The sequence below is a fragment of the Mustela nigripes genome, chromosome 11, assembly GCF_022355385.1.
Source record: "Mustela nigripes isolate SB6536 chromosome 11, MUSNIG.SB6536, whole genome shotgun sequence".
Classification (NCBI taxonomy): domain Eukaryota; kingdom Metazoa; phylum Chordata; class Mammalia; order Carnivora; family Mustelidae; genus Mustela; species Mustela nigripes.
Genome location: NC_081567.1, coordinates 36,907,715 through 36,929,084, shown reverse-complemented (window position 1 = coordinate 36,929,084; position 21,370 = coordinate 36,907,715). Strand labels below are relative to the sequence as shown.

General features: G+C 59.9%; 2 protein-coding genes and 1 long non-coding RNA gene across 6 annotated transcripts in view; 2 read left to right on the top strand and 1 right to left on the bottom strand.

Annotated features, from left to right (window-relative positions):
• PKMYT1 (protein kinase, membrane associated tyrosine/threonine 1) overlaps positions 1 to 1,669 on the bottom strand; it is an 11,098-nt gene extending 9,429 nt beyond the window's left edge. Inside the window, exons 1-2 of one of the 4 annotated variants that reach the window (XM_059415567.1) lie at positions 1,342 to 1,669; positions 956 to 1,062 (exon numbers count right to left, since the gene is read on the bottom strand). The gene's annotated coding sequence lies outside the window, so the exon portion shown is untranslated. The remainder of the gene's footprint in view (positions 1 to 955; positions 1,063 to 1,341) is intronic. The other 3 variants (XM_059415566.1, XM_059415563.1, XM_059415565.1) reach the window with 3 other exon arrangements.
• A 4,458-nt stretch (positions 1,670 to 6,127) lies between these two features.
• On the top strand, positions 6,128 to 18,343 carry GREP1 (glycine rich extracellular protein 1). Its single transcript, XM_059415896.1, has 36 exons — positions 6,128 to 6,739; positions 7,582 to 7,611; positions 7,742 to 7,863; positions 8,303 to 8,338; positions 8,483 to 8,547; positions 8,681 to 8,713; positions 8,811 to 8,864; positions 9,105 to 9,137; positions 9,249 to 9,302; positions 9,733 to 9,765; positions 9,857 to 9,889; positions 9,966 to 10,007; positions 10,840 to 10,872; positions 10,962 to 11,021; positions 11,710 to 11,742; positions 11,817 to 11,849; positions 11,934 to 11,969; positions 12,188 to 12,217; positions 12,300 to 12,332; positions 13,119 to 13,154; positions 13,573 to 13,602; positions 13,696 to 13,728; positions 14,531 to 14,584; positions 14,724 to 14,756; positions 14,836 to 14,865; positions 15,108 to 15,143; positions 15,453 to 15,587; positions 16,158 to 16,199; positions 16,315 to 16,380; positions 16,652 to 16,840; positions 16,923 to 16,952; positions 17,043 to 17,102; positions 17,252 to 17,365; positions 17,635 to 17,679; positions 17,779 to 17,832; positions 18,056 to 18,343. Exons 1-36 carry the CDS (start codon positions 6,254 to 6,256, stop codon positions 18,079 to 18,081), a joined length of 2,292 nt encoding a protein of 763 aa, XP_059271879.1. The 5' UTR covers positions 6,128 to 6,253; the 3' UTR covers positions 18,082 to 18,343.
• LOC132027242 (uncharacterized) lies at positions 8,361 to 9,156 on the top strand. The gene is made up of 3 exons (XR_009407112.1): positions 8,361 to 8,713; positions 8,811 to 8,864; positions 9,105 to 9,156. It is a non-coding gene; the product is annotated as an uncharacterized LOC132027242 (long non-coding RNA).
• Positions 18,344 to 21,370: the final 3,027 nt, after the last annotated feature.

Sequence of the window (21,370 nt, the reverse complement as noted above, 5' to 3'; positions counted from 1 at the left end):
AGGGCTCAATCCCAGGACCCTGAGATCATGACCTGAGCTGAAGGCAGAGGCTTTAACCCACTGAGCCACCCAGGTGCCCCTGTTCATGTATTTCTTGACAGAAATATTAATGGGTTTGATTATGGGATGATGTCCTAGGCTCACAGGTGATGTTACATATAAATGATGTGTGTACTCTATTAGCTTTCTAAAATCAAGAGACATGTTGAATTCAGAAACACACGGAGCCACAGGGCACTGTGTACCGTAGTACCTCAGGAAAGGCTCAGCCCAGTGTCTGGCATACAGATCCCCCAGTAAATGCTGTTACATAACAAGTAATATATAATGGTGTTCTGAGCAGTAACTGAAGGAACACACAAAGTGCAACCGTCCCAAGGTGTGTGTTGGGAGAGAAAGGGCTCTTATGTTGCTATAATGTTATAACAGAAACAAAAACAAGAAGACCAAAGAGGAGGAGTCCAATTTGGAGAGGAAGCCACAGTGTATCAAAAGATACCATACCCAGCAGGGAGCGAGTCAGTAACAGAACCAGGAGGGAGCAGTCGTCTGAAGTGGTGTGCCCTCCAGTAGCTGGGACAGTGAAAGGACAGGGGAGGGACACCCCCCCCTCTCAAGGGGCCTGCAGGGAAGGCACCCTATACCCTGTCTGTGGGGACCCTTCCTCCACAGGATTCACCTCAGGATTCCCATGTCAGGTTTCTTCCAGCGCAGAACCAGGGTGTCAGAACCCCCTCCAGCGCTGGTTAGAGGCCCAGCATGTTGGGGACACCAGGCATCTGCCTCTTAAACCAGTTCTCAGACCACCCCAATAATCCCTTGCATTCTAGCACCACTTGGCCTGGCCGAACAGCTTTGGGGAGGCGACAGGGGAGAAAGAAGGAACAGGGGCTCCCCCGAGAGGTCAGGGTGGCCCGGAGCAGGCCGGCCTGCGAGACCTCTGGAGCTTTCTCACCCTCTCACTGGGCTGGACACATCGCTGACCACGGTCTACCGCGCTAGACTGTGAGCTCCTCCCGAGCAGGGCCACAGCTGGTTCACCTCGGTGGACGTGGGGAAACCCTGGCGAACATCCGAAGAGACCGGCTGTCAAGGGTGAGGAGCTACTCCCGGAGAGGAGGGGGGGGCCAGTCTTCGGGGAAAGGCGCTCCCAGAAAAGGGACCTGGGAGGCCGGGAAGGCCAGGAGGGCCGGGGCCCGCCCCGGGAGCCCAGGCAGGGCAGAGGGCGGGGCCGCCGCGGGCAGGGCGGTTGAGGCTGACCCCGGCAGGGGCTGTCACGGGGCAGAGGCTGCCGGGAGGGGAGTCCCCGCCCACCATCCTCAGGACCCGGCCTGGGCTCACCTGGAGGGATGGGCGGGGAGCAGCTCAGCAAGGTCCCAGATTCCGGGTCGGCAGAGGCTGCGGAAGCCCCCGGGGCGGTCAGGCGGGCTGGGGCCTGCGGGCGACAGCTCTCTACCGGAGGACTCTCGGAGGGGAACGGCCCGTGAACGCGCGCAGAGCCGGCTCGCGCCAAAAATTCCAAACCGGCCTCGAGGCCCCGCCCAGGAACGCCTCACGCTCCGCCCACTCCCCGATGCAGCCCATCAGAGGCGCCCAGGGCGCCGGGGCTCCGCCCCCACGTCTCTGCGTGCGCGTCACCGGGCCCGTTCCGCTGGCTCCTCAGGCCGTGCCCTCTCACTGCGCAGGCGCGACGTCACCTCGGCGCCAGCCCGGGCGGAGGGTGTGACGCGGTGCGGTGTCCCGGTTGAGGGGTGGTGTGGGGTCCGAGTTGGCCGGTGGACCTCTTCCACTCGGTTCCCGGGATGTGGACAGACTCCCAGACCCCAGTCCCGCCCTCGCCTCGCTGGCTTGGTTTTCGAGACTGTAAAAGGGGCGTTTTGCCCCAGAGGTGCCCCAGGAGGCGGTCCCTCGGGACCAGTCGGGAAGTCCCTGCGGCCTCCGGGTCCCAGCGGGGTGGGGCGCCCTGGGTTCGCTGGCTCCCTCTTGCCTGCCGTGCACCTCATCCGGATGCCAGACATTCTCCCACCCCCCGGGGAAGCCCTGCAGAGTGGCCGCGGCCGCCTCCGAAGCAGCCCTAACCATTCTCTGGATTTGAGATTCGAGCTCAACTCTACCCTGCCTCAACTCTACCCTGAACGACCTTGGGGACGCACCGGGCCTTTCCGAGCTTCGGATTAGTCTCTTCTCCTGCAAAAACTGGGCTGATTGATGCAGCTTTCCCCAAGCAGCTAGAGGTTCAAATTGGATGATCCCCTTATAGTCCTTAGCAGGGAGCCGGGGCAGGGCAAGGGCTGGTTCCTAACAATAGCGCGGCTGGGGGTTGCCCCTTCCTTCACATAGGGCACCTTTTATCCGTTTAACGGGGTGCTTCCAGGCCACCCTCTCTGGAACACTCCCCATCTTGTCGCATCTCGCTTCCCACCTTATTTTCGTATTACACTTCCTCTATCTGAAATCCTGTCCTCTATTTACTGGTTTATTTGTTGACCACCCATCCCCCAAGTTTCTGACAGGTTAGGGCTCCCAGCGCATTGTGTCTGCACCTTCAGTGAACATTCCAGTTCATGGACCAGCAGGGGAGGGCCTGGCATATCAGGTTAGGCCCAAGACCTGGAGCTTCTCTGGGCCTGGATCCGCCCCCCGCCTTTGTATTTGCATCTCTGGCAGCCACAGCCCCTGTGACTCAGTCAGGGTCCTTGTGAAAGACCCCAAGCTTGTCCCCAGGAGGCCTGGAGAAGCAGGTGGGCCTCTCTCCAGCTGCCATCCCCTCTGCCAGTCCCATCTCCCAGGAGTCCGGGGCCTTGGGCTTCTTCCAGCTGCCCAGTCTTGCAAAGCCTGCTTTGCAATTATTTAAAGTAAATATTTTTAAAATTCAAAAATATACTTCCAAGGGATATTTCCCTCTGTGGAAGGACTGTATTATGAAGTTAAGTACAGATAGTAGGAGAGAGCACCAGTCGTGGAGTAAGGAAAATTAGGGCTCTATCCTGCTTTGCTGTACACGTAAGCTGTGCTGTCCTGAGAGAGTTGCTTTGTTTCTGGACCTGTTTCCATGTTTGTAAAATGGAGATGGTAGTTCCCACGTCCTTGTAGGATAGGAGAACTACATAACAAAATGAATGCAAAGGGCTTAGCTCAAGGCCGAGGAAGCACACAGTAGGAGCTTACTCACCGTTTAATAATACCAGCAACATTCTGTCATTTGTATCGAGTTGTACAGGTTTTCAAAGCAGCTGCCGGGGCCAAAAGGAAGTTCCTGGGGAGAGGAACCGGGACCCCCACACCCGCCCCGGGGTCACAGGGGCAGAGGCAAGGGCCCGCAGGCTTTGAGACCAAACAACTTGGAGGGGGCTGGGCCCGCCAAGAACCCCCGCCACACCTCCGCCCAAGCTCTGGGTTCCCGGGGTCCCGCCCGCACTCAGGTGAGAGCCGGCTCGAGCCCCGCGCGCCCCCGTGTGTCCCGTCGCCGCAACAGCGCCATGGCCACACCCAGACTCTCCCAAGGAAGTCGGACTAAGGTGACTTAAGCAAAGCAAGGAAAGGACGGCCCAAGTGCAAACAGGGCACCGTAATGAAGAGGGGATTGTGGTGTGTGCGTCCGGGGAGCTGGTCTTGGTGTCAGGTGCGGTGGGTGTTGTATAGGTGTGTTAGTGTGCATTTATCTTACCCACGCTTCTGGGTGTGTGCCTCATTTCACACTAGCACAGGTTTAATAAATCTGGCGGCGGGTGGAGACAGGGAATTAACAGAGGTCAGCGTTGGGAGGGCCTGGAGGTGCTGGCAGTGGTGTCCTGGAGGCAGCCAGGGCAGGGGTCTCCACTGAAGAGCTGCCTAATGGAGGGCCGAGTGGGTGACCCGAAGGGATTGAGCACAGTCGCAGGTTCACGGGGCGCCTGCCTCCCCTCCAGCTGTCCTCCCCAAATTCCCTCCCACCCGGGCAGGTGCTGCTCTGAGCAGCTGGCTGGGAGTCTGCTGACAGGCTTTGCCATTTTAGGCAACAGGCTTCCTGGGCCTCGGCTTTGCACTCCCAACACCCAGCTGTCGCCTTGCCCTGGGCTCTTAGCTCTATCCCCTCAAAGTTGCTCCTCTCCTTGGAAGCTGAGCCACCATGTCCTCACGCCTGGAAGAGAAGGTTCCCGAGGCTGGGACTCCATCAGAGTCTCTCCCTGCCCCCACGTGGTCCACAGCGGCTCTTAGCCAGGCTGGCTTGGCCCAAGCTGGGGATGACCTGAAGGGACTGGATGTGATGGGGTAGGGGTGGCGCCATTGCATGGGCCAGGGGTGCCCCACTGGGCTTGGCCCCCAGCAGCATGAAGCTGGCCCAAGCCCCAGGCTGGCTGGCATTTTCCACCGGCCCATGCCAGCCCCCAGGCAGCCTGGCAGTGGCAGTGGGCACCAGCATTCCCTTTGGCAGAAGACTCGCAGGCACTCGGCCCGAACCCCCTGCATGGTCCCTCCTGGTCTGTGCCCACCTCCTGGTGGGCCAAGCTTCCCTGGCACCCGGTGGGGCAAGCCTTGTGTCTAGGTCTGTAGAGGAGGCTGTTAGCTATACTGAGTCTGAAGCACACATCTTGGGCCCAGAGTGACATGAGGCGGGCAGAGAACAACACAGTGTCTGTAATAACTGGGCCTGTGGACTATCTGTCTTCAAGTCCCAGGCCCCCTGCTTGGGAGCTGTAGGACCTGAGCCCACTCCCTTCTCTGCTTTTTGCCCATCTGTAAGACGGGAGTAAGAAGCAGCTCCCCCCAGTAGCCCTGACACGCTGGATGTCAGTGTCATCGTTGTAGAGGAAAGAGAACGGGCCCAGGGAGGCTGGGTTCCTGCTCCAGCATCCTGGCCAGATAGAGCAGGTATTTGAACCCAGTCGGAATTTGACTGGTAACCACAAGCCCATTCTGAGGCTCTTGAAGAGACCAGAGAGCCGGTGCTTGCCTTCACGAGGTGGAGCAGGTGGCCTGGCAGGAAGCCCTCCCCGGGGAGTCTGCAGAGATCGTCCCAGCTGTTCTGGGCTCTCATGGGGTGGCTGGGCCCAGGGGCCTGGGGCCCCTCCCAGCAGCCAGTAAAAGGTCCAGCCCTCAGGATTCTGGCTCATAGCTCTATGCCAGGCAGGGGAAGCAGTGGGCACATGGGGGCACCTCACCGGGGACACCGGGCTGAGGGGGCCTAGTGGGAACAGAGGGGCCGTGGGAGTGTGGTAGTGGTCCTAGGGTGCAGCCTGGGATGTGGGTGGAAGGGCATGGACAGGCACGTGTCCGTGCTGGGAGACATCTGCTCAAAGCCCTGCTGTGGCTAGAGGTGGCCTCTGCATGTGCCATGGTCTTGGGAGCCCTGCAGCAGGCCGATTCCCCACCATAGTCCCTGTCTAGGCCCTCAACCCGTCAGGCAGCCCCACCTGATAGGCCGCCCTCCTTAGCCAGAGGTGCCAGGAGGGGCTGGCTGGGCAGGGGCCAGACCCTCAGACAGACAGGGTGTGGAACATTTTGGACAAGGGCCCAGAGGGGCTGAGTCACTGCTGTCCCCAGCCAGCTCAGAGGTGGGGGGTTCACTCCTGGCACTTCCAGGCCTGCCTCTTCTGTCTTCTCGTAGTTGGCTCCCCACCAAGCCCCCCACCTGGCCCAGGCTCCAGGCTCTTCTGCCACCCTAGAAACAGAGTGCTTCCTATCTCCACTGCCCCCTAGGCAGTGCCCTTCCCTCCAGTCCCCCAGCCTTGGAGTAACTGCTGCTAGAGCTGAGCAGGAGACCAAGGTGACACAGAGAGGGCCTCCTGTGGCAGGTGGACTCCCACCAAGCCTTCAAGCAATGGCACTGGTCCCTTGACAGGCTCCTTCTGTGTCACCGCTTCTTATGGAAGGGGGTGGGGGCAGCTCCTGCTTTGGTCCCGGAGTCTCCGGGCTTAGACGAGCTAATTGCCTGGCTCTTCCTGGACAGCCTCATTGTCAGACCCAGTGTCCTGCACTGCTGCTTCTCCACGTGCCTCTGGGACACTGTGGCCTCTGCCCCCCACTCTCCGTGCAACACAGTAACTCCTTCGGGCTCTGCTGCCAGCCTCCCCCCCCCATTTCTGGGCCTGGCTTTCCCTCCTCTCTCCAGCTGTGTTTGGGCTGGGCCTGGGGTGCCTGCCTGCCCTTTGCCAGCTGCGGGGAGGGAATCTGAGCCCCCAAGGCCTGGCGCCAGGGCCCCAATCCTGACAGGGGTGGAGTAAGCCTCGGGGGCCAGGTGGGGGCCTGTCCCGGCTGTCAGCACTCATGATGGATGAGGGGTGGGGCAGGGAGAAGGCCGGGCTCTGGAGTCCTGCCATGGAAAGAGGTGGGGGGCTGGCCCCCTGGGGTCTGCCAACAGAGCCTCTGCCCCTCACAGCTGGGGGGTCTGGGTGAGAGACCCCACCCAGGAGAGGTGCTTAAAGGCCCAAAGGGTGAGTGCCCTCCCACTCCACTCGGCATAATGCGCACCTGGGCCTTCCCCGCAGCCCTTCTCCTGCTCTGCCTGGCTTCAGAAAGCCTACAAGGCGGTGAGGGGAGGGCAGGAAGCAGGCAGCTGAGATTGGGGCTGGGAGGGCTAGGGACAGCACTGGGCCAATGCTGGGGCTCTGGGTGTGTGAGTTCTGGGGGGCAGGATTATGGGGGGGTTCAGGGACAGATGCCTGGGTCCTTCTCCCTCTCAATCTCTGGGGTCCCCATCCCGAGTCTGTGCCTCCTTGCTCCCCAGGACTACCTCCCTTGTCTCTGGGCCCAGGGAAAGGTAAGTGGTCCTTGTTGGCACTGGGGTCAAGGGAGAGGGCCTGGTTTCTCCCCTGCGGGTCCAGGAGATCTCTGGGAGAGAGCCCCAGATGTTCCCTACCTAGTTCTGGGATCCCGATGTGGGGCCCAGGAGAGCACAGGGTCCCTCCCTGTCTTCATGGCAGACACTCTTGCCCGTGGTTAGCTCGAGTGTGGGGAGCAAAGACACCCCACACCTTTGGAACCAGGGTGAGGTACGGCAGCACATCAATGGCAGGCATGAGACATCTCAGAGGAGGGGCTTGGAACTGGGTCTCCAAGGGGGTCAAGCTAGGACAGGGAAGAGTAAGGACATCCTGGCAGTGAGAAGGGGCAAAGGCTGGGAGGTAGGGCAGAGGTGAGAAGACGAGGCTGGTGGCCAAGGGGCTGGGCAGGTAGGGGCAGAGTGTCGCAGAAGAGTCTTCAGTCCGGGGATCTGTGGGGTCCTCAGGGTAGGAGAAGGGGCTCCATCCTGAGACCTGATGCACCAAAGCTAGCTGCAAGAGAGAAAGATGAGGGGGTGGGGCACCAGGAAGGGAGGGTTCCAGAGACTCTCCAGAGTAGGAATGGAGTGGGGAGGGGGGTGGTGGTCGTGCCCCTGCAGAAGGAGCAGGGGGATCTGCCCCCAGGGGTCCAGCCCGAACACCTCCCCCCAAGCCCCTGCCTCCAGGCTGCTCACCTGGTGCTGTCCTCACCCCTCCTGTGACCGGAGAGGAAACTGAGGCCCAAAGGGGGTTACATTCTTGCTTGCACAGCAGAAGGGGTAGCATTCATGTTCAGCCCTTTGCCCCCTCCTAAGTTAACCCCCTTCTCCGCAACCCACAGGCTTCAGGATCCCCAAAGGCTACAGATCAGGTAAAGCTGGCTGAGAGGATGAGCAGGGTGGGAGCAGCTGTGTCCTCCGAATGAGGGTGAGGAACCCCAGCTCCCAGCCCCTCCCGGCCCTTCGGGCTCAACTTCCTGTCTTCATCCCCAACCCCCCCAGGCTATGGCTTCCCCAGTGGCCTGGGAGCAGGTGAGAAATGGACAAATGGGAGTTGGGAGAAGCACCACCTCAAAAATATGTGGGGACAGTGCTGATCCCACCCCGCCCCCATCCCCAGAGAAGTGAACTGTGACCCTTTCAGGCTGGTCTCCTTTTCCTCCTGTACACACTCCCCTCCCACGTAGGAATCCTGCTCTGATGTCATCTCACCTGTGTGCCCCACCCCGGACATCCCCCAACTCTTTCCTGTCCCTGCTTGTTGTCTGTGCTGCTCCCACTGAGCCCCGTGCAGTGGGGGCAAGTCTGGCTCACTGCATGTCCCCTGGGCCAACTGAGAGTGGGCTCCAAGGCCCCCTTCCCCGTTCACCAACGGGCCTCTCCATCTCTGGGGTGGGCAGATAGGAGCTGAATTCCCATAGGCCTGCTGCTCAGAAGCAGCAGGGAGGGTCCCGGGCCCCTTACCTAGTCCCTGGATCTCCCCTGGCTTCTGAGGGAAACCTGTCCAGCCCCAGATCTGCCCCCCCTTTCTTTCACACCCTTTATCTCCATTTGTCCCCCCAGGATTTGGGAACGGGAATGGGCTGGGAGCCCAGCCAGGTGAGATTAGCGGGTACTAGGGGTTGGTTCGGTTGGTTCTATCTGCCTCCCTCCCAGGCCTTAGAGGGAAGGATCAGAATTTTTCAATGACTGAGGCAGGCAGACAGGGAGCCTTCCAGTTTGCCATTTCTGGTGTGGTCCAAGGGTCCTGTACCCCCTGTACCCTAGTGAGGACTCCAAACCTCCCCTGTTCATCCCTCCCTCTCCCTGTGGGTCCTCTAGCTCTAACTGGCTACAGAACAGGTAGAGGTGGGCCCAGGGTCATTGGGAGCTGGGGTCAGGATTCTAGGTATTCCAGAAATGGGATTTGAGACCCTCACTTGGGCCCCATCTCCCTTTCAGGCACTGGAGGGGGTGTGAAGCCCCCGAAGCCAGGTGAGCCCCCACCCTGTTTCTCCCCATCTCTGTTTTGCCTCCCCCCTCCCTGTTATTCTCTTATTCCCCCCTGACCCCCTCTTTTCCTATTCCCCAGGGTTTGGAAATGGGCTGGCAATGGGGACCTTCCCAGGTGCTGTCGCCCAGCCAGGTAAGGTGGGAGAATAGCTGAGGGCTGATAAGGCTGGGTGGGCACTGGGAGGGTCTTTTCCCAGGCTCCCCCAGGGCAGAACTGCTGACTCGCTGGGGGAGGAAAGAAAAAGGGCACCCCTCTTTCACCCCCATCTCAGCTGGGACCCCAGAAGCCCTGTGACCTCTCATCATGGCCTTGGAGCCCCAGAAAGGGGCTGGGCCCCTGGGACTCCCTCATCCACCACTTCTCTCCCCCCAGGTTATGGAGGGGGTGTGAGACCCCAGAAGCCAGGTGAGATGCCCCATCCACGCCCACCCCCCTCTCCACCTTGCCTTCTGTCTGGCTCCCTGTGAAGCCCAGCCCACTCCCTCTGGCTTACTCCCTCTGGCTCTGTCTCTCCAGTATATGGAAATGGACTGGGAGCCGGTTCCTTCCCAGGGCTGGGAGCCCAGCCAGGTGAGGACACCTGGAGCCTGAGCCCGGGGAGGGAAAAGCAGGAGGAGGTGTAGAGTTGGAACAGGGATGAAGTAGGGGAGAAAGTTAGGGGTGGGGCCATGGGGAGGTTGGGGGGCCTCTTGGTCTCTCCTCAGGCCTGGGATGGGGAATGGATCCTCAGAGGCCAGGTAAGGGGAGAGCAGCCCTCTCTCCATGTCCCCCCCTTGGGCACGTGTTACCCCTCTAAGGGACTCCTCTCTTCATTGGGCTGCTGCTGTCATTTCCATGGCCTGACCCTCTGGAACGGTCTTTTTGATTTCCAATCCCTTCTCGGAGCATGCTTCCTGCAAAGAGCAGTTGAGGGACACAGAGGTCCTGGGTGAGGGCGGCACAGGTCAGGGGAGCCTCCCAGAGCAGCCACACTGGCCCAGCTCCAGCCCTCTCTCTACAGGCCCTGTGGCTCAGAATGGTGGCCAGGCACCAGGTACGGGGTGGGGGCCAGGGGGGCAGAGGCGTGAGTGTGGGGCTTCAAGGGAGCTCCAGGCTCTCTCATCTGGTCCCTGATCCTTTCTCAGGAGTTGGAGGGGGCATAAAACCTCAAAAGCCAGGTGCGCTGCCTGCTGTCCCTGTGTCTCCGTCCTCTTCTGCCTGGCTTCCCCTTACTCCCTCTTGCTGTCTTCCCAGGACTCGGCAATGGGAATGGTATGGGACTCGGAGCCCAGCCAGGTAAGGGCATCTGGGCCGAGCTGGGGTTCTGGGGAGGAGCTAGGGAGGTCAGGGACTGGAGGGCAGAAAACTGACTCCTCGGGGAACAGGATGGGACGAGATCCATATGCGGCTCTGGGTGTTGCCCTAGTCCCTAATTCTCCCCGAGCCCACTCCTCACATTGCTTTTCCTCTCTAGGCTGCAGCTGGCAATAGCCAGGGGCCTGGCCAGGCTGGGGCAGCTTGGGGTGGGGGCACAAGGCTGGAGCGGTCAAGGTCCCGGCCATGCCTTGAGTGCAAGCACAGGGTCTCTTAGGGGCTCCTTCATTCCACCAGCGTTCAAGTTTGCCTGTCCTGGGCCAGCCAGCACGCCCAGCCCTGAGGGGCTTTAACCTTGCAAAGGCCCACACCCTTGGGGTTTTAAGCCAGAGAGAGCCACCCTTGGCCCCAGGGCTGGGTGGGAGGACTGAAGGAGGCTGGGCTCGGAAGCATGGTGGCGGGAGATGTGGGGTTTAAACGTGGGCCAGAGGGCAGCTGTGGGGACAGGTCTGAGGGATGGGTCCCTTGCAGCCTGCCTTCCCAGACCCTCTCCTGTCATAGGCTCCATGGCCCCCTCCCTGACTCTGGTAGCCAGGCTGAACGGAGGGATGTGTGAGGGGAGGGATCCATGCAGCAGGGTGGGGGAACCCGGGGGCCTATTTCAGCACCACCCCACTTTTCCATGTCACCCCCTCCCCCCCAGCAGATGTCACAGCTCATAATCGCTTTGGACCAGGGGTAGCAAGGGGATGGGGTTGAAGCTGGGACCCAGGGCTGGGCTTCTGGGTCCCTCACCTGCTAGTCTCTCCCCCAGGCTTTGGAGGGGGCGGAAAACCCCAGAAGCCAGGTGAGCCCTGTTCTTTGTCTCCCTGTCAGTATCTCTTTGTGCTCCCAAGCCCCAGATCCCCCGTATTCCCTCTTGCTCTGTCTCCCCAGGATTCGGGAATGGGAACGGGCTGGGAGGTGGCGCCTTCCCGGGAGTAGGAGCCCAACCAGGTGAGGCTCTGAGGCTCTAGGAGGATAGGGGTCACTGGGGGTGCCTAGGCCTGGTTAGGATCTGAGGGAGCAGGAGGGGCTGGGGGAGAAACACAGACAGCCTCCTGGCCTTCCCTCTGCCTGGGAGCCACGTGAGACCCGCTGTCCACTGCTGCCTCTCCCTCCTGGTGTGAGCAACACTGGTTCAGCCCACCAGAGGCTGGCCAGGTGGGAGACAGGCCCCCCTGGAGGTTGGGGTGCGCTGGGACGGGTGGACAGGAAGGGAGTGTGAGCACAAGTGGGGAGCCAGGAGCATCTGGGGAAGGGGTTGCGGAGGCCAGGGGGAGGACCGCTGGCTGGGGCCCACTGAATCAGTGGGTGCTTGAGCTGCGGCCTCCAAGAGAGACTGGAGAGGGCAGCGGCTCTGGAAACAGCTCAGAGGCCAAGGTGGCAGGAGCGAGAAAGGAGCTGGTGCTTGGGGAGGCGGAGCCGGGTCACCCAGTCTGCTGGTCTCCCCCACTGGCTGATGCATGTGGTGGCAGTGACAGCCGTCCAGGAGGGACCCAGGCAGTGGGGATGATGTTCAGGTTTCCCAGGGAATTGGGCTCCAGGGGGAGAGTAGGGGCTCCACTGGGTGGGGGTGGCCGTTGTTGGATTCCAGGGGGAACCTCAGAGAGAGGCTGGCCCCAGAGCCCCTCTTGCCTTCCAGCAGGTCCTGCAACTCAAAATGGCTACAGACCAGGTAGGCACCTTCTAGGGCTCTAAGGACATCTGGAGACGGGGACCAGGCTCTCATCTGCTCCCTGTCTTCACTAGGTTTTGGAGGGGGTATGAAGACCCAGAAACCAGGTGAGCCTCACCCCTGCCTATCTCTCTCCAGCACCAAACCCTAAACTCCCCTCTCCCATTCACACAGCCCCCTCTGTCCCCCAGGGCTCGGGAACAGCAACGGCTTGGGAGCCCAGCCAGGTGAGACTGCTGGGGTCTGCGGGTAAGCATCTGGGCACCCTCTCCCACCTCCCTCCAGGCCTGGCAGGGGCAGGATTAGTAAATAATGGGGGGGTTGCTGAGCGGAAGCTTCCAGGATTCCAGCTTTCGGGCTTGGCTTTGAAGCGAGCACCTTCACCTCTGTGTCAGCTTGACCCCCCCAGACCCCATCTCCCAACTCACCCTTCCTCTTCCCACAGGCCTAGTGACCCAGAATGGATACGGAGCAGGTAAAAGCAGGGTGGGGAAGACTCTGGGGAGGCCTTGAGATGGGGCTTCTGGGCCCTTCACCTGCTCCTGTATCTTCTCCAGGCTTTGGGGGGGCCATGAAGCCCCAGAAACCAGGTGAGTCTGGCCCGGTCTTGTCTGTGTCCATGGGCCCCTCGAAGCCAGAGCACCCCCTTCTCAGGCTCCCTGTCACTCTCTAGGATCTGGGACCTGCTGGGAGGCATGGCCATCTCAGGGGCCTGGGCCCAGGCTTTTCTCAGGGAGAGAGGAAGGCGGAGGGCTGGCTTCCAAGTGGTGGGGAGGTGGGAGCTTAGCCTGTGGCCGGGGAGGCCTGGGGAGGGAGGAGGTGACCTCTCTCTTGTACCGCGGCTTCTTTGCCCCACACTCCCATGCTGAGGCTCTGTCCTGCCTCCTCCTGAACCCCTCCAAAACCAGCCCTTCCTGTCCACACCTGTTTGTCCTCCTCTGGATATGGGAGGACTAGGAGGGGCACCTGGGAGGCTTAGTGGGTTAAGCCTCTGCCTTCGGCTTGGGTCATGATCTCAGGGTCCTGGATCATATGAGGCTCTCTGCTCAGCAGGGAGCCTGCTTCCTCTGTCTCTGCCTACTTGTGATCTCTGTCTGTCAAATGAATGGAATCTTTAAAAAAAAAAAAAAGAAGAAGAAGAAAGGACCAGGAGCCCAGCCGTGAGGGGTGCCGAGGAGTTGGGAGAAACTGGGGGCACAGGGGACCCTGAGGAGAGGTCTGGTGGGTGGACATCAGCCTCCACCTCCCCAAGCCTGGGGGGTGGAGGTAAAACCCAGAAGCCAGGTGAACCTCACCCCTGCCTGTCTCTCTCCACCTCCCCCAAACCCCGAGTTTTCCTGCCCCCATTCACACCCCTATCTATCTGTCCCTCCCAGGATTTGGGAATGGCGACGGGCTGGGAGGCCAGCCAGGTGAGACTGGTGGGGTCTGGGGGGTACAAGTCTGGGCATCCTCTCCTGCTTCCCTGGTGGCCTGGCAGGAGGGTGGGTTAGCCTAGGAGCAGCTGGGCCTCCAGGCTGGGCTCTTAAGGGGGACCACAGGCGGTTCCCCCACCTGAGCCAGCCCCAACCCCCTGGTCATCCTTCCTCCCCGCACGGGCCCTCCAGCTCCCAGAGGCTGCAGAGCAGGTACTGAGGGGAGAAGAGAGAAGGGCCTGGCAGGGAGCACTGGTCCTCACCCAGGCCATGTTGGGGGCGGGGTTTCCTGCCAGACTAGGTGAGGGCGGGGCTGGCGATTAAATGGAAGTTGCAGGAGGCCCCGGAGGCCTGGGTTTCCGGCTCCCCCCGACCCACCCCGGTCCCCCGTACCTGAGCCTCTCCATCTCCACAGGCCCTGCGGTTCCCGTGGGCTACGGACCAGGTAGGGAAGCGGGCGCTGGGGCCAGACCCTGGGGTTCTGGAGAGGCCCAGAGAAGGGGAGCAGGTCACTCACCTGTTCCCATCTCTTCTTCAGGCATCGGTGAGGGCGGGAAGCTGCAGAAACCAGGTAAGGCTTTCCTTCCTGTGAGTCCTGCAAGACGGGGACTTCTAATAAGATAGAACTATTTGGTCTCTGGGTCCTGGCACAGAACCCTTCAAAGCCTAGGAATTTCCTAAGTGCGGAGACCAGTAGAGTATCTTTTGTTATGTTAATGGCGACTTTTGGAGAGCCTCGTGTCTTCTAAGGTTGGAGCTGCTTGCTGGGGGCACCCAGCTTGGGACTGGAGGGTTGGAACTTTCAGTCCCTCCCTTGACCTCTGGAGATGGAAAGGGTCACCAGCCTTGCCTGTGTAAGGGAGCCTCCCTAAAACCCCAAAAGGGCTTCTGGGGTGGCGGGTGACCCCTTGGAGGCCTGGGGAGTGCAGAGGCCCCTCCAGCCTTCCCACACGCCTGGCCTCTTTATCCTCCATCTGCTGGCCCCGAGTGCTAGCCTTTATAAAGAGCCTGGATTCTAGTAAGGAAACTTTTCCTGAGTTCTGTGAGCTGCTCTAGCAAATCGGTCCCACGCAAGGAGCTGGGTTCCTAGCCAGAGGGTCAGACGTACCGCTGGGCTGAGGGTGCTTGAAATGAGGGGGGGGGGACTGACCCCTTCACCTGTGGGGTCTGAGGCTGTCTGCAGGTGGCTGGTGTCAGGGTTGAGGCATGTTGTCAGACACCCAGCTGGTGTTGGGAGAATTGCTTGGTGCTGTGGGGAAGTTCTAGAATTGGGGTCAGCGTCAGAATCAGGCCCCCACTGCTCTCTAACCCCAGAAACTGTCTATTCCTCTCACTGCTTTCCCCCTTCCCAATCCACACACCCTGTCTCCCAGTTTACAGGAATGGGCTGGGAGCCAGAGTCTTCCCAGGCCAAGGGGCCCAGCCAGGTGAGGGAGGCCATAGGGCGGGGGTGGGGGGGGTGAGGGGGGAGGGCAGGGCCCCAGGGGGCGCAGAGTTGGGTCCTGGGAAGAGAAGGGGCAGGGTGGCATCCAGCTCTGTCACTCAGCCTATTTCTGTCTCTCCCAGGCCTGGGAAGGGGCATGAGCCCTCTAAAGCCAGGTGAGCCCATTCCCGCCCCTCCCCCACCTTGCCCTGAGGTTGCCGCTGCCAGAGCCCTCACACCTGCTTTTCTCCCCAGGCTTTACTCCCGGACTGCAGCTCCCAGCAGGTGAGTGTGGTGGGGGCTTCAGAAGGGGGGCACTGGGCTCTTTCTTGGGAGCTTGAGGTCTGAATTCTGAGGGGGACTGCCTCTCCTGCAGCTCTGGGAGGAGGTGTGAAACCTCAAAAGCCAGGCAAGTGAGAGGACCCCCCCCCCCCCCCCCCGGTCTCTATCCTACACCTCCACCTGCCTCCTTCTAGAACCCTCCTCACTAAATTACTACCACTCATATCCCTGCTTTTTCTCTCCAGGATATGGCAACGGAAATGGGGTGGGGGCCCAACCAGGTGAGGCTCCTGGGGGCAGGGCTGGGAGTGAAGGGAGATGTACCAAGAGAAAGGCAGGAGGGTTGTTGCTGGAACACAGAGGGTCTAGGTGGGCCAAGAGCAGGAGCCATGTTAGGTGGCTGGGTCCTCTTGTACCCCAAGTACCACGGGAGTGGGGCTTTCTCTGGCCTAGCCATGGCCTCCCTCGGAAGCTGTGTCTGCCCTGGAAGTCATTATGGGCTGGTGGCTTGGCCAGGCTGAGGCCGGGAGACTGGCCTGGGGCAGGCGCTAGCCTGGGTTCACTGCCCTCCCCCTTCCTTCCCCATCTAGGTCCCTGCCATGGGAGGGTCCCTCCACTGCTTCTCCCCAGGCCTCCCACTTCGGGGGTCCCTTCTGCTAAAGGGGGCGGCAGCTGGGGCCCCAAATCCCAGCCCTCTCCCCCAGGGCAGAATGGCAAGTTCCCAGGTCAGTGTGGAGTAGGGGCCGGGGATGGGGCACCAGGGGATCCCTGGTCCCAGGAGGGGCTGGGTCTAGCTGGGCTGCTCACAAGCCCCCAGGGCCATTCTCTAGCTAAGACTGAGGCTTGTCACCGAGAGCCAGCTGAGGGAGAGCCTAAACTCTGGCCCTGAGACCCCATGGAACTCCCATTATGGCAGGTGCCCCCATCCCGGGGCAGGTTGCAGCATTCCCAGCCCTCCCCACCCTAAGATCACTTCTGTCCTATGGCTTTCTTCCTAGCACCGACTCCTGCCATCCAGTGGGGGCTGAAACCTCAGAAAGCAGGTGTGACTCTGTCTGCCCCCTGTCCCTAGTCCAGATCAGGTCACTCCTCCATCATCCTTGGGCTGTAGCTGTCCAGGCTCCTAAGGCCAGGAAGTCCCTCCCTGAGTCTACCTGTAGTCTCTCTTGCTGCTTTCTAAGCCCATTTCTTCTGGTTCTGTTCCGTGTCGATAGGGAGTATCCCTTCGTCCTCCTCTAGCCCTTAAGGTCCATATTTGTCCCCCAAGGAGTTAATGGCCCCCATTCTCCTCACAGGATACCAGCCCCTGAATGGCTATGGACTGGGAACAGAACTGGGTGAGGAGGCCCTTCCCCTTTCCTCCTCTCCTCGCCCCTAGCTCAGGAAGAGGGGAGTCGGAGGCGTTATCTTTCTCTGACTCCTCCGTCTCTGCCCCCATTTCCTCTCTCTCAGGCTTTGGTGGTGGCCTCAAGCCTCAGAAAGTTGGTGAGCCCCCTGAGCCCCCAAGGGTGCAAGCTGGTATCTTCCCTGCGGCAAGCCCTCTTGTCCTTGTGTCTTGCCCTGGCTGGCTCTCTCCCTGAACCAGCACACATCCCGTCTGCAGCAGGCCATAATGCCGGCCAGAGACAGGCCGGAGACAGGAGTCTGCTGAGGGTCAAGTGCACACTGAGGTAAAGTCTTGGGTGCAAAGGGAAGCGGGCCAGAGCGAGGCCAGGAGAGGCTTCCAGAAGGTGGAACAACAGAGTTTGCACAGGGTTGGTTGGCTGAGCATGGGGACCGTGTATGTGAGGCCCTCTCTGGGTTGCCTCCGAGTCAGTCTCTGTCTGTCTGCTGCCTCCTGTCTCTCCACTAGCTGGTCACCCTGAGCCCCACCCTCAACCCCCACTCACCCAGCCTTTCTCCCACTGCTGTCTTACAGGTTTTGCTTATGGGAATGGTCTGGGAGCTGGGGTCTTCCCTGAGGCCCACCTGCAGCCAGGTGCCTGGGAGTGCTGGGGTGGGCTGGGGGGCCCTGGACTGAGGGGTTCCTCCTGTCTCTGACCTTCTCCTCCCTCCTCCAGAGTTTCCCAGGACCAGTGGCTTTAGGAATGGTGAGTCAGGGACAGAGGACAGAGTGCAGGAGCTGGGGGCAGGGGAGGGCCATCCAGGGGCTAGGCAGGAATCACTTGGATTTCTTGCAGGGTATGGGGAGGAAGCACCAGTGTACCCCAAAGCAGCAGTTCCAGGCTCTGAAGGAAATGGTAGGAAATGAGTGTTTAGGGGGTGAACCTGGTAAGGGATGCGGGGACCAAGCCAAGCGGGCAGCGACCTGAAACCCCAGGGGGCTTGTGGGTTCCTGGATGTCTGGCGCTGGTGGGCAGGGGTGCCCACAGTAGCTCTCCTTCTGCAGGTCAGGCCAAGGCCCTAAGGGGCTCTTCTTGGCCCTTCATGCAGCCTTGGGGGCTTGCCTTGAAGCCTGGATATGGGCCTGGAGGCACATACCCAGGGGTCGGAAGCCAGCCAGGTAAGGGGGGGATGCGGAAGAGCATCGTGGGGTTGTCAGGGCTGGCTGTAAGGAGCTGGGTCCTGGGCCAAGGTGCACCCAGAGCCCTGCAGAGAAGGCGTGGGACAGGGACAGGAGGGATTAGGTAGAAATGGATGGGGTTTGAGGAGACGGTTGGAGCTGGGGACCCTGAGTGTGAGCCTGGACACGAGACCAAGATGGGGAAGTGACAGACACCATGTGAGGGCCACTGGGGACTCAGTGCTCCCACCTTCTGTCCCTTCCCCCAGCGACATATGGACAGCTAAGGCCAGAGCTGGGCCCTGGACCGTTTGGTGAGTGGCGGTTTCCCAGGGCCCGGGGTGAAGCTGGGGAGTGCAGGGGGGCTCTAAAGTCCGCTGGTGACCCGGTGCCCTGGCTGATCTATGCCTTAGGCAGCCCTCCAGTGAAGAGAGACAGCAGTGGCCCACTGGGAAATGGCTATGGAGGTGAGAGGGGTCACGGTAGCCCTGTCCCCCACTTGCCCTGTTCACCACGGTTGCCTCTCCAGGCTGCATTGGGGCTGTCCCAGCCCTTGGGAGGGACAGGACACTCTCAGGTCACCAGCAGGTATCTGCTGAGTGATCTTAGAGACCAGAGGTGGGAGAGGGTGCAGGTCCCCTGGGAGGTGAGGAGGGGTCCAGACCTCACCAGGGCCCTGCCTTTTCCCAGGCCACTGTCCTCTTGGGAAATGCTGAACACCGAGGCCCTTTCACTGCCCACCCTGACAGCCTCTCTACCACAGCCGTGTGTTGGGCGAGGAGGGCCAGATCCTGGGGCTTGGCTTCTGGCCGGGGGTCTCCTGCGGGCTAAGAGTATTAATAAAGGTGGCATGCTACCCTGTTGGCCTCTGTGTACTGTCCCGAGGTGGGGCAGGTCGGGGGTGGTTGCTGGTTGGTGTGCGGGCAGTCCAGGCCACCACTTCATTCATCTGTTCCACAAACGGGACAGCACTTTGTCACAGTGTCGTGGGGGACACATCCAAGTTAGGGAGGGGACTGGTGCATTCTTTATGTCTACATTTATAACCAGCTTATTAGTTATTCAAGTAAAAATCTTTCTCTCTTAAGCCTTCCACTTGCCTCCCAATGTTATTGCACTGATCAATTTTATTATTTGATGTAAAACTCACTTTCACATTCTCCGAATCATGTTCAGTTAGATTATGGGTTTGAGGGACACCTGGGTGGCTCAGTGGGTTAAAGCCTCTGCCTTCAGCTCAAGTCATGATCCCAGGATCCTGGGATTGAGCCCCACATGGGGCTCTCTGCTCATCAGGGAGCCTGCTTCCTCCTCTCGCTCTGCCTGTCTCTCTGCCTACTTGTGACCTCTGTCTGTCAAATAAATAAAATCTTAAAAAAAAAATTATAAGTTTGATAGATCTGACTTCCCCCTGAATATTTAGCGTGCCTTACAAACCTGACTAGCTCAATTCCCATAGACACTTAAATTACACGCAGAATCTCCTTGATCTGCAAATCCCACCAGTAACTTCTTCCTAAGCACTTAAGGGGCTCTTGGAAAGGAATAAATCAGAACTTTAATATCTCAGATTACTGAACATTTCAAACGTCTTGAAAAGCCAGTTACTAATCCAGTATCCTATTAGTGCTAAAGGATTGCTGCTTTTTCTTATCCTCTGATTACAAATTTGCTTGCCCAGAAATGCAGAAGTAAAGGACTCTTTTTACTTGGGTCCAGAACGGAAGTTGTACAACTGGCGTTTGACCTGCCACTCTGAACTTTTCCTCAGAGACAGGCCAGTCCCACTCAGCCACTCAACCTACTGAGCCACCCAGGCACCCGGTGGACTCTGCCTTTTTCACAGAACTTGGTTAAGCCTCTGCCTTCGACTCGTATCATGATCTAAAGGTCCTGGGACCCAGTCCCTCCTTAGCCGGGAGTCTGCTTCTCTCTCCTTGCTCCTCTCTGTCCAACGATGCACGTGAGCTCTCTCTCCCTCAGATAAATAAAATCTCTTAAAAAATATATCCAAATAGTCTTGTCTTCCTCTGCCCCACGGTGGTAGAATAAGTCACATCTTTTTACTGGTGTTAGAAAGAAAACCAGAAGACAAAAATGGAGCCACTTAGGCCAAGTCCCCCAATGGGAGGCTTAACACCTAACTTAATTGCAGTTCCCACCTCCCCCAGAAAGTCTCAACCTGTCAGGGATTTTCTGGTCAGCATGAATGAGTTAATGTCCCATGGGCCCTCACTATCCACCCCCACCCAAAGGAAGATGAGGTAATCCACCCAAGGCAGGCCCCTCCACCCCAGCAAGAGAAGGTGACCTTGCCTGGAACAATCTTTTTTGCTATAACTCCCTTGCCCCCTCTCCCTCCTTCCTATAAAAACCTTCCATGCTGTACAATTCCTGGCAGCTCCCTGCTATTTGGTGGATCAGATGCTGCCTGATTCTTGAATCACTTAAAGTCGATTAAATCTGCAAATTTACTCGGTGGAATCTTTGTTAACACTGGAGAACAGGATTGCAACCCAATATCTGGGCATGGGGCCACCCAGCGGACTGTCTCAGTGAGGGCAATGGGTGATAGCCTTCCTAACCCACCTAGAAATGTTCTGTTATTTTATTTTATTTTATTTTATTTTAAAGATTTTATTTATTTATCAGAGAGAGAGAGGGGGACAGAGCGAGCACAGGCAGACAGAATGGCAGGCAGAGGCAGAGGGAGAAGCAGGCTCCCTGCTGAGCAAGGAGCCCGATGTGGGACTCGATCCCAGGACGCTGGGATCATGACCTGAGCCGAAGGCAGCTGCTTAACCAACTGAGCCACCCAGGCGTCCCATGTTCTGTTATTTTAATAAAAGTTTCTATATCCCGATTTTAAAGAGATCGATAATTCTCTCCTTTTTCCCGATTGTCACCCGTCATTTATACCCTTTGTTAAGGTAAATGCTCCATGTCATCAAATTCTGGTTTTGAATGATCTTTTCTTAAAGATAATTGAATGGGAATCTGCATAGGTCTTTTTTTTTTTTAAATTTTAAAAAAGATTTTGTTTATTTATTTGACAGAGAAAGACACAGGGAGAGAGGGGTCACAGGCAGAGGGAGTGGAAGAGGGAGAAGCAGGATTCCAGCTGATTAGGGAGCCCGATGCGGGGATCGATCCCAGAAGTCCGGGATCGTGACCCAAGCTGAAGGCAGACACTTAACGACTGAGCCACCCTGGCACCCCTCTGCATAGGTCTTGACCCACTCCCAGGCGTCTCATTCCAGAGTCCCCCAAGGGCTAACCTCCTTCGTCGGCGCGCGGCTTCCGTGGCTGCACCCTGACGCCAGGTGGGGGCGCCAAATGCACATGTGCAGTGCCTGGTCGCTGGGCTGGTGGGAGGTGGGGCCTGTGAGAGCGCTGCCGCCTCTGATTGGCCGCCCGGAGTAGCTCGTGCCCGCCGGTGGAACCCACGCGAAGGCGGCCCGCGCGCCGGCCGGTGATTGGCTGGGTCGGTCCCTGCGCGCGCGCGGCCGTCCGTGGGAAGGACCGTCGAGGCGGGAGGCCGGCGCCGCGCCCTGGCGCGGACAGCAGCGGCCAAGCTGGCGGCGCGGCTCCCCCGCTCCCGCTCGAACCCGCGGCTCGTCCGCGCCCGCGCCCACTCGCGGCTGGGCCGGGCCCGCGCGTCGCTGTCGCTGACCCCGCCGCCCGCGCCGTCCCTGCCGCACCCGCCGCTGCCCGGCCTGCCGCCCGGCCTGAGCCCCGCGCAGCCGCCGCCGCCCTCGGCGCTAGCCCTGGCGGAGCTGCCGCCTCTGCCCGCGCTTCCGCTGCGGCCCGAGCCCCTCGCGCCCTGGGGCCCCGGCGCCCACCTGGCGCTGCCGGAGCTGCCGCCCGAGGCCTGCGTGCCCGCGCCGCCGGCCGCCGCGCTCGCGCTGCAGGACCTGCCGCGCCTGCCCGCGCCCGCGCCTCCGCCCGCGCCCCTCGCGCCCTGGGGCCCCGGCGCCCCCCTGGCGCCGCCGGAGCTGCCGCCCG

Coding starts and splice junctions, on each gene's coding strand:
- GREP1 (XM_059415896.1), top strand. CDS start 6,254: ATGAGGGGTGGGGCAGGGAGAAGGCCGGGCTCTGGAGTCCTGCCATGG. Junction 8,339..8,482: donor TGGGCTGGGAGCCCAGCCAG/GTGAGATTAGCG, acceptor GTGTGGTCCAAG/GGTCCTGTACCCCCTGTACC. Junction 8,548..8,680: donor GTTCATCCCTCCCTCTCCCT/GTGGGTCCTCTA, acceptor TCTCCCTTTCAG/GCACTGGAGGGGGTGTGAAG.